Source organism: Grus americana, chromosome 5, assembly GCF_028858705.1.
Source record: "Grus americana isolate bGruAme1 chromosome 5, bGruAme1.mat, whole genome shotgun sequence".
NCBI classification, from domain to species: Eukaryota; Metazoa; Chordata; class Aves; order Gruiformes; family Gruidae; genus Grus; species Grus americana.
Genome location: NC_072856.1, coordinates 25,254,314 through 25,268,774, shown reverse-complemented (window position 1 = coordinate 25,268,774; position 14,461 = coordinate 25,254,314). Strand labels below are relative to the sequence as shown.

General features: G+C 49.9%; 1 protein-coding gene across 1 annotated transcript in view; it reads right to left on the bottom strand.

Moving 5' to 3' along the window:
- HSD17B12 (hydroxysteroid 17-beta dehydrogenase 12) overlaps positions 1 to 13,638 on the bottom strand; it is a 91,733-nt gene extending 78,095 nt beyond the window's left edge. Inside the window, exon 1 of the mRNA XM_054826439.1 lies at positions 13,179 to 13,638. Within this exon, the coding sequence (XP_054682414.1) occupies positions 13,179 to 13,623 (445 nt within the window). The 5' untranslated portion in view covers positions 13,624 to 13,638. The remainder of the gene's footprint in view (positions 1 to 13,178) is intronic.
- Between the last annotated feature and the right edge of the window lie 823 nt (positions 13,639 to 14,461).

Sequence of the window (14,461 nt, the reverse complement as noted above, 5' to 3'; positions counted from 1 at the left end):
GCGGGGCCGACAAGGGGCGCTGCGGCGCCGTGGCGGGGCGGGCAGGACACGCGCGCGCCCGCCCACAGCCCGGCAGCCCCCGGCCCCCGCCGTGCGGCCATTTCCCCGCGCCCACGCGTGATGCCTCTGCCCCAGCCCGTGGAGCACTGCGCCGTCCCCCGCGGCGGCAGCAGCAGCAGCTGGGAAGCAGGCGTGCCCCGCGGTGCCGCTCCGCGAGGAAAGGGGCAGAGGCAGCGGCAGGGAAGCAGCAGTTCAGCGTGCAAGCCTCACGTGAGGCCCAGGGTTCAACAGGTGCCAGGAGCACCTTTTATCCGTACATTTATCCCAGTATGTCCACGTCATGGCACACAACGTGATCAACACTCTGACACTAAAAATGCGCATTACTGAGGTGCTGGAGCCCCGCTCACTTCCAGAGAGCCTGGCTTCCGCAGGACCAGCTCAGGACTACCAGCGCTCTCTTTACAGCCCAGCCCTCACCACGCTCAGCTGCAGCAGCAGGCAGAAAAAGTGACACAACTGAGAGCATTTCCTGCACCTCACCACCCTGCCCCATGAGTCTCCCCAGCTGGCCTTCAGAGAGGATACAGCAGAGCTTTCACCCTTCACTCGATGCCAACGAGCCCTACGTGCTCCCTGTCCCAAACCCAATCCAGCAGGGGAGGGCCCCCAGCCAGCCCTGACTCTACATGAATTTCAGGTCCTGCTGAGCCCTGGCTGTGTCAAGGGAGTACTGGCACAGACACAGCACTATTCGCCATATCCTCAGCACATACCTTGTTCCTGGCAAGGTGGAGACAGCTACATCTACTTACAACGAGAATGCAGCACCCCACCCCCCCATCAAGCTCCACCACAACCTCCTTCCAAGGTCTTCATTGCAATCTCCCCAATGCCCTTTTCATTTGGAGTTCTCCACTCAAGTAAGCGGTGACAGGACTCTTCAGCTCATCCCAAACAAGCTGACCAGCCATGGCTCAAAAAATGAAGCTCAGAGGAATTTCCAGCAACACCCTTTGTCCAGAGATATAATGCTATAAAGGGTGAACAGCATCCACCAACTGCCTGGATACTCTGGAAAGCAGCATCTACAATAGGCTGCACCCCTCTGGCTCCCTGTTTGACTTTATGAACCTCCTGGCCCATCCCTCTCTTTCTATTTGCTGCTCTCCTCCCTTTTTGACATTCCATCCCTGCAGCTCTGCTATCCCAACTTCAAGGACTTTTTGATCTAGAAAGATTTACAGCTTCCACTTGAGGAACAAACAACAGAAAAGGTTTCCAGTAGTGCTCCCCCCACTCCTCTCTGAGTGGGACTGGGGGCCTGCTATTGAACTTCTCTTTCTGGTCCAAGAGAAAACCCTCCTTTAGAAGTCAGACATAGGAAGACCAAAGGAAGTTGCTCTTACCACCTCAGCATAGACTGATCTTGGTACCTTTAGTCCACTGGCCAGAACCAGCTTGCAAAAACAGATTTATTATCCCCAGGTCCTGCTACCCTCTTTCTCAAAAGGCCCCCTCAAAACAGCACAAAGCTCCCCCACTGCCAGCGGGAACTGCTCCAGCAATTCTGCTTTCTGCTGCTCTCCTTTGGGTCCCACAAACCTTTCCTACAGCACAGTCAGAGAGTGTCACCTCACCAAAATACTGCTGTCCCCAAAACAACAGGACATGTAAACAGACATCAGCACTCTGAATAGAGGCCAACCAGGCACAGCACAGTCTGGTCCGGTCACTGTTAGAGGCAGAGCAGCCCACCCCACCTGCAAACTAACGCACTACTGAATTTAGGAGCATCATTCATGCTAAAAATAGCCATTGTGGAAGTAGCTTGCATCACAGTTACCAAGACACCTTAAGGAAAAAAGAACACACACACTCACATTACTGCTCCAAGATTTAAGAATAAGGGCAAAACTTCAGACTGCAGAAAATTCACCACTAGTAAGACTATGTGCAGGACGGGACTGAGCATTAAAAATGATGATCAGCATCCCTTGCTTAGATGCATGCCATACTACTAGTTCCCCTAAAAGTAAGCCTTTAAAAGTGAAAATATAAATCAACGTCTACAGAAAAGACTATTTTAAAACAATATGCACTTATATATTCTCAGATCTACTTCCTCTCTTTGTAGAGAATTTGTGCTGAAAGTAAGTTTGAGAGGCAAAAACACCCCCAAAGTTGCAAGGAGACAAGTTCTAGGTCAGTTTATAAGACACATTGTTTCAATCCAAAGCTTACTAACAACAACTGAAACAAGCCAATCTATACAGTATGTCACACTAACATTTCTCTGAACAAATGCATTATTTTCATATGTTGGCAAGGCAGTGTTTCATATCAGAACTTCTACACTTTGATTTTAACCACAACCAGCAACAGCATAGAAGTGAGGAATCCAGCTAGGATGAGACCCTACCACAATTCTGCATAGCTGGCAGCTTGAAAATCCACCTCTTTCTTTGTAAGCCAAGAAAGTTTAGTCAAAATAACTTCTGGACGAACAGATTTCCCACTCCCCTCACATTTTCAAACACTGTAAAACATCATGATTTCAGTTCCCAGAATTAGAGTTTTAAATATAGCCAAATACAACTAACTTGTCTGTCCCTAAGGATAAGTCCTCACAGAAAGAACAGAGTACTAAAATTACTGTATAAGGAGTGGCATAAAGTTTTCTTAAAATTAATTCCATAACTAGAAAATCAATACAGGACCATTATCCTAGTCTTTGAAAAGGAAAGGAGCTTGTTAGAACTTGTTAGCAAGGATCTGCAAAACCGTACTCTGCAACTCACAAACAAGCCTCTCAGCATACCCACGGGAGGACTGCGTGTGTGCCACCCACCCTGACCCACAGGGCACCAGGCAAAACAAGACTTTGGAACAGCCTGTCAAGATGGGGCCAAGCAACAGAAGTGACAACAGGCTGCTCCTGCAGTTTTAGGCTCAGTTTAAGCCAGCGTAGCTGCAGGATGTGACCCAACCATCCATTTCTACCTGCTTCCCCAGCATCTGTTCACCATTGTTTTTCAGGCAAATCAGCAAGCTGATCCCTCCAACCCTGCAGCTGGTCTTTCTTGCAGAGTTAGTTGTCAGCCATCTAGCAAGCAGACCTCACTCACACCACCACCACCACCACGCATCAACTAGAGGCAACATAAGGGAAGCAGTGAGAGCTCACAGCCAGAGACTAGAGCAAAAGCAATTTTTTTGCCAGCAGTCTGGTCTTGGAGCAACTCAAGCTGACCACTGGGCTTAACTCTATCCTCAACATACAGTTTCACAATACTGCCGAGTTTCCCTTCTGTTGCACCAGCGCTGGAACTCATTTGACCCACAGCAAAACAATCTAAGGAGCATAAATAGCCAAAAGTGATCAGTCTTCCACAGGGCAGACTCCTTAACCAGATCACCACAGAACAAAACAAACACCAGTGCCAGCACAAGGAGGAGAAAAGCAGAAGAGCTCTCCATCTACCTTCTCTCCCCACACCAAACAATTAGATCAGAAAGCCACGTACTCAGTCTTCTTGTGACTGATGATATCTCATTTATAAACTGGCATCACTTGAGAGGTAGTAAGCCGATACCAGTGCAAAGGAACACAAATGAGGCCCTGGAGGTTGGAGTAAACACTCAGACCATTACTAGCATTGGCAAAAACCAGCAAAGGTGAAGAACCAGTCCAGCAAATGTAAGATCTTAGATCAGAATCTAGGAACCAACACAAAACTGCAGAGCACCAAAAGCTTTAACATAGATCTGAAGACAGAATTGGGACTACTGGGGCAAGGAGACTGAGATAAAGAGTTTGTATTAGGACGGGTAACTTGCCTTTGTGCACAACTAAGTTGATCAGAACAACGACACCTTCTGCCACACCAAACAAACACTAGGTTGGACACGCAGGGTATCTGAGGGCAGGAACAAACACCAAGAAACCCTAAGTCTAATCCCTTGCTCAACTACTGACAGGTAGCAGCTTCTTCCAGCAGCGCAGCAATCCTTTGCTGCCCTATCCCTCTCCTGGCTGGTTGCTTCTTCTCCCTCCTATTAAGACATCTGACTCCCAAGCTGCACTGAATTAGTCACACTCTGGAGATGGAAAGCTCCTGTGGCAGATGGGATTCAGTCACCAGGAATACTGGGCACATACACCTCTCCAAGAAAAAAATCCTTGTGAAAACTATTAGTGAATAACGAGTTTATAGATCAAATGCTTTTGATGGCAGGATAAAAAACCTAGGGAAGCAAGCAGAGGGGCTGAAGCCCATGGGACACAGGTCAACCAGAGGCTTCAGAAGAGGCACAAGGGAAGAGTTTTGGAGCAACAGATTGGCTGGACACAGACAAGCAACATGAAGCTGGGACTTACTGGAACAAGGATCCAGTGGTGAAGTAGAGTATGGAGAAGAGCAGCGCACAAGCATAAGGAAGTGTTGGTTGGGTAGCAGCAGTCACACTGTAGATAGTTCTCTACCTTCTGCTTTCCATACCTACACATACCCTTGCGAACCTCTGCATCTAAAAGTAGGGATTAGAGATTTTGGAAGGAGACCAGACCCTTTAGTCTCTGCACAAGTTTCTTCCCCTCAGCAACAAAAACCTTGCCCCACTGAGCTTATCCCACATCTCCCATTCCCCTTCTCTCATTACAGCTTTTCTCCTTTTCTGCTTCAGTGGTAGTCTTCTAACATACACGAAAATCCTCTGGAAAATCTTTGTGACTAACATCCCTAGAGCTGAGCTCCTCACCCCTGCTCTTCCTTGTCCAGCAAGTATAGAGCTCCCCAAGAAGTGGAAGTGCAAGTGTCCCTTGGGTACCGGCATGACAGGTGTAATACACCCTCCTAGGACACCATGGCTCATGATTACTTAAGAAAATAGGAAGGAGGTAGAAAAAAATAGAAAAAACCCCAAGCAACCAAAACCAAATCCTGTACAGTCAACTAGACAGTAAGTACTGCACACACAGAGCCCATGCCTCAACCTAGTTCCCAACCTCTTTGGGACAAGCAACTGACTCATGAGAGAAACACAAGAGAACCCTCAGGAGAGAAAGAACAGGGAGGGTGACACAAAAATGGAAAAAAAAGTACAAGAAACAAAGGAACAGGCACCATTTTCCCAGAGGCTCAGCTTCTGGACGTCTCATCTCCAGTTTTAAGGACTGCTAGACAAGAGGTTTCTTTCAAAACCTACAACTAAACCCCAGGATTTTAGGTGTCACCATCTGTTGCTGAGGGCAGGGGAGTAAATTAAAAGCTCAGTAGGAAATTTTGCATATAGCTCTTTTCAGTGTTAGCTGGAGAAGCTTATATTGTGGATTAGGATTTCAGCTCTGCTAATGACTCACCCAGAGGGTGATGGTGTACTGCTCTAGCCTTCAATTCCAGGAAACTGGGAAGTTGCACAGATTTGGGAAAAAATACTACATTAAGGTTAAATAATCAAGAGTCAAAAAATAGCAGATTTAAGGTAGAATCTTTTTGTGCAATTAAATATACTACAGAGCAAGGAAGTAGCCCTAATTCTAGCATTTTCAGATATTAATGTACTCAATCTGAGAAGTGTTTTGCTTTATTCTAGGAACCTAGGTTTCCTAAAGCCTATCAGTAAGTGAGCAACAGAAGTCCTCTGAAGTTACAAGCAGCAACCCTAAATCTAATTAGGCAAGTGATTAAACCATGCAAGCCCTACACAACATAAGATGCTTTACCCACTAGCTATGCTGTTTACCCCACATTTGTGTTCGTATACAAGCCTAAAGAACAACATTTGGCATTTCTGTTAGAGTAATTAGGAAAGATATTTTCTTACTGTCTTCCATTCTGTAGCAGAGATGGTTGTCCCAACCCTCTGGATTAGGAATGAAAATATTCATAAACCCAAGAACAACAACATGTTTCACCCACCTACCCAAAAAATAATTCCCAGGTGGTAAACTACTGCCATTTTTCCCAAAGCCCACCCTCAGCTGTGCCATCACACCCTCAGGACCTCCTGCTAGCTCCTTTGCTCCTTACACAGGAGTGCATTTACCCAACTGGCTCTAAGACCAGCAAAGAAGTCTAACACGAACTGTGCCGGGAAACATTTCTGTGCTCCTCAGTCCCGCACAAGGCCCTTCCTTGCTTTCACCAGGGCACTTCACAGGTAACCTTCCCAAAGGGGAGGGAAGTAGACTGGCCAAAAATCAATATAAAGAAACTGGAGCAAGATACTACTCTAGATTACATCCTTGCATAAATTCCCTAGTTTTAAGTAACCAGTTTCCATTACAAGTATTCCTACTTTAAAATAGGAAAGGTTGAGAGGACGAGGTAGCTTAGAATAACACAGCAATTCATCCCCTGGGCTAATACATTTTTGAGCATTTTCCTCTCAGACTGTTTATCAGAGATGGGTGTTCCTTTCACCTTAATACAAACAGCATCTCTCCTCCACTCACCATCAGCTTTTTTTTTTTTTTTTGTAGGTGAAGTGACCATACTACAGCATTTAACTCTCTTTCACATGCATCTCTGTTCCTGCAATTAAACATGGCAAAGCCTGTTCATATTCTGATTCAAGTTCCCCACTGACATTAGCTCCGTGTTACTGACCACCCAGAATTTCACTTGAAAAATGAAAATCATCTCTGAGAAAAAAAAAAAGGGAGAATGGAAGTGTTCACATCAAATCAAACTCTAGAGCTGGAGATTATGAGCTTGGGTGATGTGAGATTGGTGATGCCCACACGTATACATTTAGTCTCAACAGGTGCTGACAGAAGCCAGAAGTGAAGTGCTGAAGCCCATCAGCAGGGACGCAGCAGAACCAGACAGAGATGGGACTCTGGGCTTCTGGGCTCTAAGCATTTGCTCAATGTCTGCTCTTCTGACCAGAAAGTGCAAGGAGGAGCACTCAATGCAACAAGTGTTGAGCAACCCTACTAAGCAGACATTTTAAACAGTCAGTAACATCATGTGCAAAGGAAAACACCTAAAAGAAGCAATCAAGAAGAATAAACACAGCAAAACTGTAGAAAACAGTATGGCTCACTCCTTTATATTGTCCAGGAAGCAAAACTGATTTTAGGGTATGTTAGTAGCAGTAGCCTATGTAAAAAAAAAAAAAAAAACAAAAAACAAAAAACAGAGAACCTCCCTGACTCACTAAGAGCTGCAAGGTCTCAAAAGGAGTTACAGCCCACTGAAGTACCACACCACGTGAGCTGCTGAGCCTAGAGCAGCAGGGTCAGAGATCCCACCTCTCTGGGGTTGCTCTGGAAGAGCAGTGCTTGCTAAATCCAACAAAGAGCAGGCTGGAGGGAGACACTGACAGAAGATTTCTAAATTACATTCTATGAGTAGGATTGACAACTAAAGGAATACAGCTAATTTTTCTACCAGAGAAAATTCAGGATGGATACTGGGAAACATTACATGGTAAATGGGAAAAGAAAAAGCTGTACGCTGTGGAGCACAGCACTTCTGGGAAGTTCAGACAGGATTAGGACACTTGCACCAGATCGTTCCCAGACCACATTTCAGTGCAGTATCCCTTCAGAAGCACTTTGCAAATAGCCATACAAGAAAACAATACATGTTCCAAGTTCAGGCTGCAAGTTTGACTTGAGCTGTCACGATCAAGAGTTATAAGTAAGCCAGCATATTTTCACATGTTCTCAATGTTACTTTCTGGGTTGACAAGTGCCATGCTTTATTTCATACAAGGGTAGAAGTGTTTGTGTAGCGCCCAGAATTGAGCATAAGACCAGAAAACCCTCGCCATGGATCCAAAGTACTGAAGATGATAAATCCCCGAATACATGATTCTACTAAAGAATGAGATAACCAAAAGCTCTGCACTCGCCAGCCAAGCACTCAGGTGCAGGGAAAACAGGGAGTAGCGCAGAGCCTCTCCTCTCACATCCTGCAGAGAGCAGCACTAAGAGAGGTTGAAACTCCCTTCGTTTCCCCACTAACTACACCCTCAGCACACATTGCATGAGGTTGGCTGTTTTAATCTGCAACAGTAATTTGTGACATGGTCTGTCAACTATCATTGCACATTGCCAAACACCTGCAAAGCAAGATTGCACTCCTTTGTGCAACAGGGATTGAAACTTATTTGCAGAAAACAAAAAAAACCCTTCAGGTAACAACTATTTCGCTTGACAGTGAGAAGCTTGAAAAATGACATTGCTTGTGAAAGCTGCTCAAAGTTATCAACAAGTTACCACCTGGTCAGCACTAAAGTGAATGTCCTTTGTATGGAGTTCTTTACTTGTCATTAAAACAATTTATCACCCAACTTATTTCATTAAGGTTGTCCCAAGAACTTCATCAGAGTCCATTTTATAAGACGCTGTTTCCAGGACCACAGGAAACAATCACATAGAAGGAATCTAACTCAAACCATTTACAAGCACAAAATCCAGCTTGTCACTTCTTCCTCTTCATATAAGCATCACACCTTATTAATCTAATAAAGATTACTGTTTAGGTCTGATTTAGAGCTTGTTATTACCCCAACCTCCTAGTCAATAAGAGTTTGGGAACCACCCCACATTCTTAATTTTTATAAGACCTGACCATAAAGACACAAATAAGTACCCACTCCACTGCTAATGTATCCAGTTACACACATTTTTCATGCCTCCCTTAGTGGCCCTGGTATACAAATCGCTATTTTTAGATGCTGGACTAAACATGGGCTACATTTGACTATGCAAAGTAAAAGAAGCCAACAAGAACAGGCAGAGAGCTTCATCCAGCTTTGCTGCTGCTGAAAGAATTTATTGTTAAACATTTACACAGGAAAAGAACGGTTTAAGACTGAATAAGGGGGTTTTGTCTAAAACCAAATTACAGAAATTTAGAGGCAGTTGAGAGCACCATCCTGATTAATGACCTCTTACAGATTCTTTTTTAAGAAATCTAGAGCAAATTGCCCACATTTAGTTATTTTTGCATGTTAGTGAATAAACTCCAAGAAGCTTAATTAAGGCAAGCTCATCTTCACAAACATTTGTTGGCCCCAATACAACTGTACAGCTGTATTCACCACATGAGAAAGCACCACCACTATCAGACATTTTGTAATCAGTAAATGTGAGATTATTCACCCATGCTTGTATCAAAGGCACTGGGGGAAGAAGTGGATGCTTTTCTAAGCCACTGTGAGGCTTGAAAGGAAACAGGACTTTTCTTTGAGTGTCATATGGCTAATTCCACAGTCAAAATAAACTTTGTTTCCAGTTAACACATCACTTCAGTTACAGCAAATTGGGAAAAAATTATATTTCTCATTAAAATATTTGCAATTTTGAGCCAGGAAAAAAGAAAGAAAAAGTTTAAGTACCTGACATGACCAAGATGTTACAGGTTTTAGAGCGTCAGATCTCTCCAACTTGTAGTGCCAGTGTATTTTGAATACACAAAGTTGACAATTTGCATGTACCAAACTGGTCTGATCTCACAGCTGATCCTGCTCTGTGCAGGAGGCTGGACTAGAAGCCTCCTGAGGTCCCTTCCAGTCTGAATTACCATAGGATTTTTACTTCATTTCACCAAGTTACTGAAGGGAAGGGGCAGAAAAACAATTTCATCTTTTCCAGAAAAGGAGGCGGCTTCCTAAAATAGGAGATATGGCAACTCTCCAAGCAGGAGCTATGACAGCAGCAGACGGTTCCCTGCTCCAGACACTGCACTCCAGAATACACCCAACTGTCAATGGCAGAGAAGGGACGTGGCTGCCTGCCATCACCATCAATGGGACACTCTCATCCAACCTAAGGATATACCATTACGGATCACACCTACCAGTGCTGCCAACAGATCTGCCTGTCTAGAGGAAGGCAGGGGATTAGCCACTACTTTGCTGTACTCGTGGTGATTTCAGAATGACTCCTTGGTACTCTGCTCCTGTCAAGTCTCTGGCTTATTTAGCTAAACTTTTTTCCAAGCAAGGGGGCTGTTATTCTTAACTTCTGTTACCAATTTATGAGGCACGCTGAAGGTACAGAGCAGTTGACCTGGGAATTTTCACTGTATTCTCACTCAAGATGCACCCAGAAATCCCACATCAAGACAACATCCACCTAACCTCCATCACTGCAAAGTAGCCAAAACCAAGCCAGATGTGAGTTACAGGGAGAGAAAACCAGAAAAGCTGCACACAGACCTTCACAGATAAGCGTGACCGTAGAAAAATTAACTTTTTGTCAAAACAGCTGCTATTTAAAGTAGTGCAAACCTAATTTTCTCAGAGTACATTACCAGTTCACGTAGCTCCTCCTCCTCCTCACATCCGTTCCTTCTAAATATCAGCAAATTATACAGAAGCAATTGCATATATGCAACCAAAAACCCACTAAGAAAACTAGAAAATAATATGCAACTCAATTTCAGACTGTAGAAGAGTTAAAGGGCAGTAAGGAGCCCTTATAAAAGGGCTTGTAAGGGCTTTCTAGTTTTCATAAAGTTACCTTCTAGTTGTGCAGTAGAAAGAATGTATTGTCACAGTAATCACAGCAGCTAATTAGCATCAAACCCATTGGGTTTTAAAAGACCAGGAGAGGAGGAAATGCACTTCTTCCCACAGTATGACTTAGTAATTCACTAATTCTCAAGGTGACCCAGTATATCTGCAGCTGTGCTTTCATCCTTCTTTCCAGGAGGAGAGAAAACAGAGAGCCTCCCCAGCCTATTGCTGGTGCCACAATGCACTTCAGGGCAAAACACCAGTCTGCTTATTCAGACTGAGAAAACCTCTCCTCATTTCAGCTGGAGACTGCAGCAGCTGCCCCAGTAAAGCAGCATCTCGCCTACATCAGTAGCACGCAGAGGATGTACAACAGCCAGCTGATGATAGCCGCATGTCTTTCTATGGTGACAGCTCAGGTCCAAGTTAGTAGGGACCATCATCCTCTTTCTCCATTCTCCTTCACTCTGCAGCAGTGCTCCCGCTTCAGAGCGGGAGTAATAAACACAGGGAATTTCGCTGTACTCCCAATGCTCCTCTGCCTCCATGCCTTGAAGATCATGATCATGGCAGAGAGAAAGAATAGTTTTTGTCAGCAGCCATTGGCCACACACAATGGCCTGCGGCTGCCTGCACTTCTACAAAGCAGTGACACAGGACATTTGCATCTCTGTTCTCTGTCCATGGAATGTTTGAGGATGTGACTGAGGAAAGATGCATTGTCTACAGTTTGTGGTTCCAGCTGATAAGCTGGCGGCTGGCACAAGCACTACAAACTTCCATGCTTGAAACAATGCAGAACAAGCTAAAGTAACCATCAAGACTTCTGTGATGCACCACAGGCCAGCAGGCAACTGATAATGTAGTAATATATTCAAAACCAACCGTAGAAAGTCAAAGAGGCTTTGAGTCTCCTCTGTCAATCATATCTTTAACAGGCATGCCAATTCTCTAGCTGGAAGTAAGGCATGGGCCTTAATCCATTGTATGTAATGCTATAACTAGGCCAAAGCACTGCTGCTGTATGTCAAGCCTGTGCATGCAGGACCCATGACATGCTCTGGGATTAGGTACACTGCCAGTAGCATTCCTGGTTTACCGGTCTCAGCCAGACATTCAATTACCCAACCATGTCTTCAGATACAAGTTCTGTGTTGGCTCTTCCAGAGGTTATGGGGAACCGCATTCATGAGCCCTGCAACCTACCAGCTTGTTGTGGGGCTGCTGTACCTACAGCTCTGCCACCTAGAAGCAGCTGCAGAGTCTAAGCACCTGATGTCCTCCTACTCCCCTTCAGGGAGGGGAATACCTTTTGCAACCTTTAAAACTATCATCTCATCTCAAACTCACAGCTCTTACAGCTTGCAGTTATTTTTATGGCCCATCTTATCAATTCCCAACCAGACACGGGACTTTCCCTTTCCACTGCCTTTGGCAGGAACAGATTTTAAATTTCTCTTTGCCTGATCTGTTACACTGGCAGAGCAGCCCTCTCCAATTCCTCATCATTACTTAAAACCCACTGTAGCAGCGTCAGACTAAGATGGAAGAAATGGTCTTTCCCCAGCGTGGTTCCTGTGACTACGAATCAGAGAACTGAGAAAAGTTAGCACAGCTATGTTGTGCTGATAGTCCCCCGGTGACGTCCTCTGCTATACTTCCACAGCGCTACCGGGAAGCCAGTAAATGCTGTGGCCGCTCTCTCCCGGCCATCGCTACCGTCCCCCCTTTCACCAGGGACGGCCACTGGAGCTGCAGCCCGTTGCTGCCAGCAGCCAGGTCCCAGCACTCAGGCGGGGACGGCCTGCGGCCGAGAAGGGGGCCGGCGCAAGTTTCGCACAGCCGCTCCGTTAGCGAGTCGTTCTCGGCTCGCCTGCTCCCTCGCCCTCGGCCCCCGCGCCCCGGAGCGGCTCGCAGCAGACACGGTCTGGCCGCGCTCCGGCTCTCGGACGCGCCGCCAGCCGCTGCCGAGACGCCGGGACGGCGCCGCTCCTCCGCACGCACGGCCAGCTCGGTGCCGAGGCAGCCGCAGCCCCGCGGTTCCTCCTCGCTCCCGCTTGGGGAGCCGGGCCGGCGGAGGGGAGAGCCCGCGCCTCCGGGGGCGGCGGGGGACGGGGCTGGCGTGACGTCAGCGATGAGGTGCGAGGCCGGCGCGAGCAGAGCCACCCGCCAGCGCCGGCACGGAGGGAGGGGGCGGGCGCGCACCGACCGGCCGCGCTGGAAACCGCTGCCGACACCGGCACCGCTCCCCGCGGCCGCCCCCCGGGAGCTGCGGAGCGCGGACCCCGAGCCAGGCTGCGCGCCCAGCCGCCCAGGCGGCCCGAGCCGAAGTTCAAAGAAGCCGTGCCCGCCCGACGCGCACAAGTCCCAACAAACAACGTTTCCCTCAAGACCCGTTCCGACCGGCGCCCTCCGGCCCCGCAGCTTCAGCGGGGAGACTGAGCCCGGCGCAGCGCCAGCACCCGCCGGCCCCTCAGCCGCTGCCCCAGGCCGGCCCGCCCAGAGGGTGCCGCCCCCGCCCGCCCCGGTTCCTCGGAGGGCCCGCCCGCCGCCCGCTCTCCCCATGAGGAGCGCACCCCGCCCCCCTTCTCGCCGGGCCGAGGCGGCCGTCGCGCTGTCCCGCGGGGTCCCGGGCCCGGCGGGGAAGGGGGGTGGGAAGAGCCGTCGCGGGGGCGGTGCGGCCGGCCGTAACGCGCACTCACCTGCCCAGGCGCCCAGCGCCGGCCCCACGGCGGCGGCGCCGCTGCCCAGCACCCAGACGCGGAAGCCGGCCAGCAGGCGGTAGGAGGCCAGCGCCGCCGCGTAGAGGGCGCCCAGCGCGCCCACCCAGTAGAGGAAGCCAGCGGCCGGGAGCGCGGCGAGACCCACCATGCTGCGGAGGCGGCCGCGGCCGAACTGAGCCCTCCCGGCCACCGCCGACCCGCAGCCGTCACGGCGCCCGCCCCCGCTCCACCGCGATTGGCTGAGAGGCCGCTCAGCCACCGGGTAACCCGGCAACGCGACCGGTCCCGCCCGCCTTCGGGCCGCGCGGCCCCGCCACGCTCCTGCCGCGCCGGAGAGGAGGGGGGCAGGGAGCGAGCGGCCACACGCCCCCGTACTACTTGCGGCCTGCGCCCCACGTGGTCGGCACTGCTCTCCTACCGCCATTGGCCCGCGAGGATGCCCGTCACCCGGCGACCGTACTTCGATTGGCCCTGCCGCCCGGGGGTCTCGCAAGATTGGTGAGAGATGGGTCCTCTTTTCCCGCCCCCACTGACGTCATATGAGCCCATTCATAAAATGCTCAGGCCCCGCCTCGCACCCGAATACGTCCCTCGGTTCCCCCCTCCCCCCCCCGCCCCGCACTGCGCTCCCCCACGGGGCGCCCCCGCGCTGCGATCGCCACGGCGGGGGGCGGGGATGTGGGGGCTGGGGCCCGGCCGGGGCGGGGGGGGCCGCAGGAGCCGCAGGAGCAGCGACCCCGCGGGCAGAGGCTTGTGCCCCCAAACCGGCGGAAAGTCCGTCCCGGGGAAAGCGGGTCTGGGCGTCACAGCCCAGCTGCTATTACACCACACGCACGGTGGGGCCGGCAGCGCCTTCCTGCCTGACCGGCTTCACTCTGCCTCCCCCGGCAAGACCCAGGGGCAGCGGAGTCTGCCCGAGATACTTCCCCCGAGCTGACCGCTTGCTGCACCGCGCCTGGGCTTGCTGCTGCCCGCGGCGCGACGGGTGGGGAGCCCCTGGCCGCGGGACGGGTGTGGGAGACACCTCCGAAATCCTCCCCGCTCCCCGGCTCTTCCCGTGGCGGCAGAGAAGGGCACAGAGCTGCGCTGCCTTCTGCCCCGCGCCCAGCCGGCTGCCGGGGCCCTGCCGCCTGCACCCCTCCTGCAGGCCCCGGGTTTCTCCGTCCTTCTGGCGGGCACCGGCCTGGGGGCGGGGGCAGGTGGGACGCGGGAGGCTGCGGGAGCCCGAAGCCCAGCTCCTGGCTGGGGTGTCCTGCCTAAGC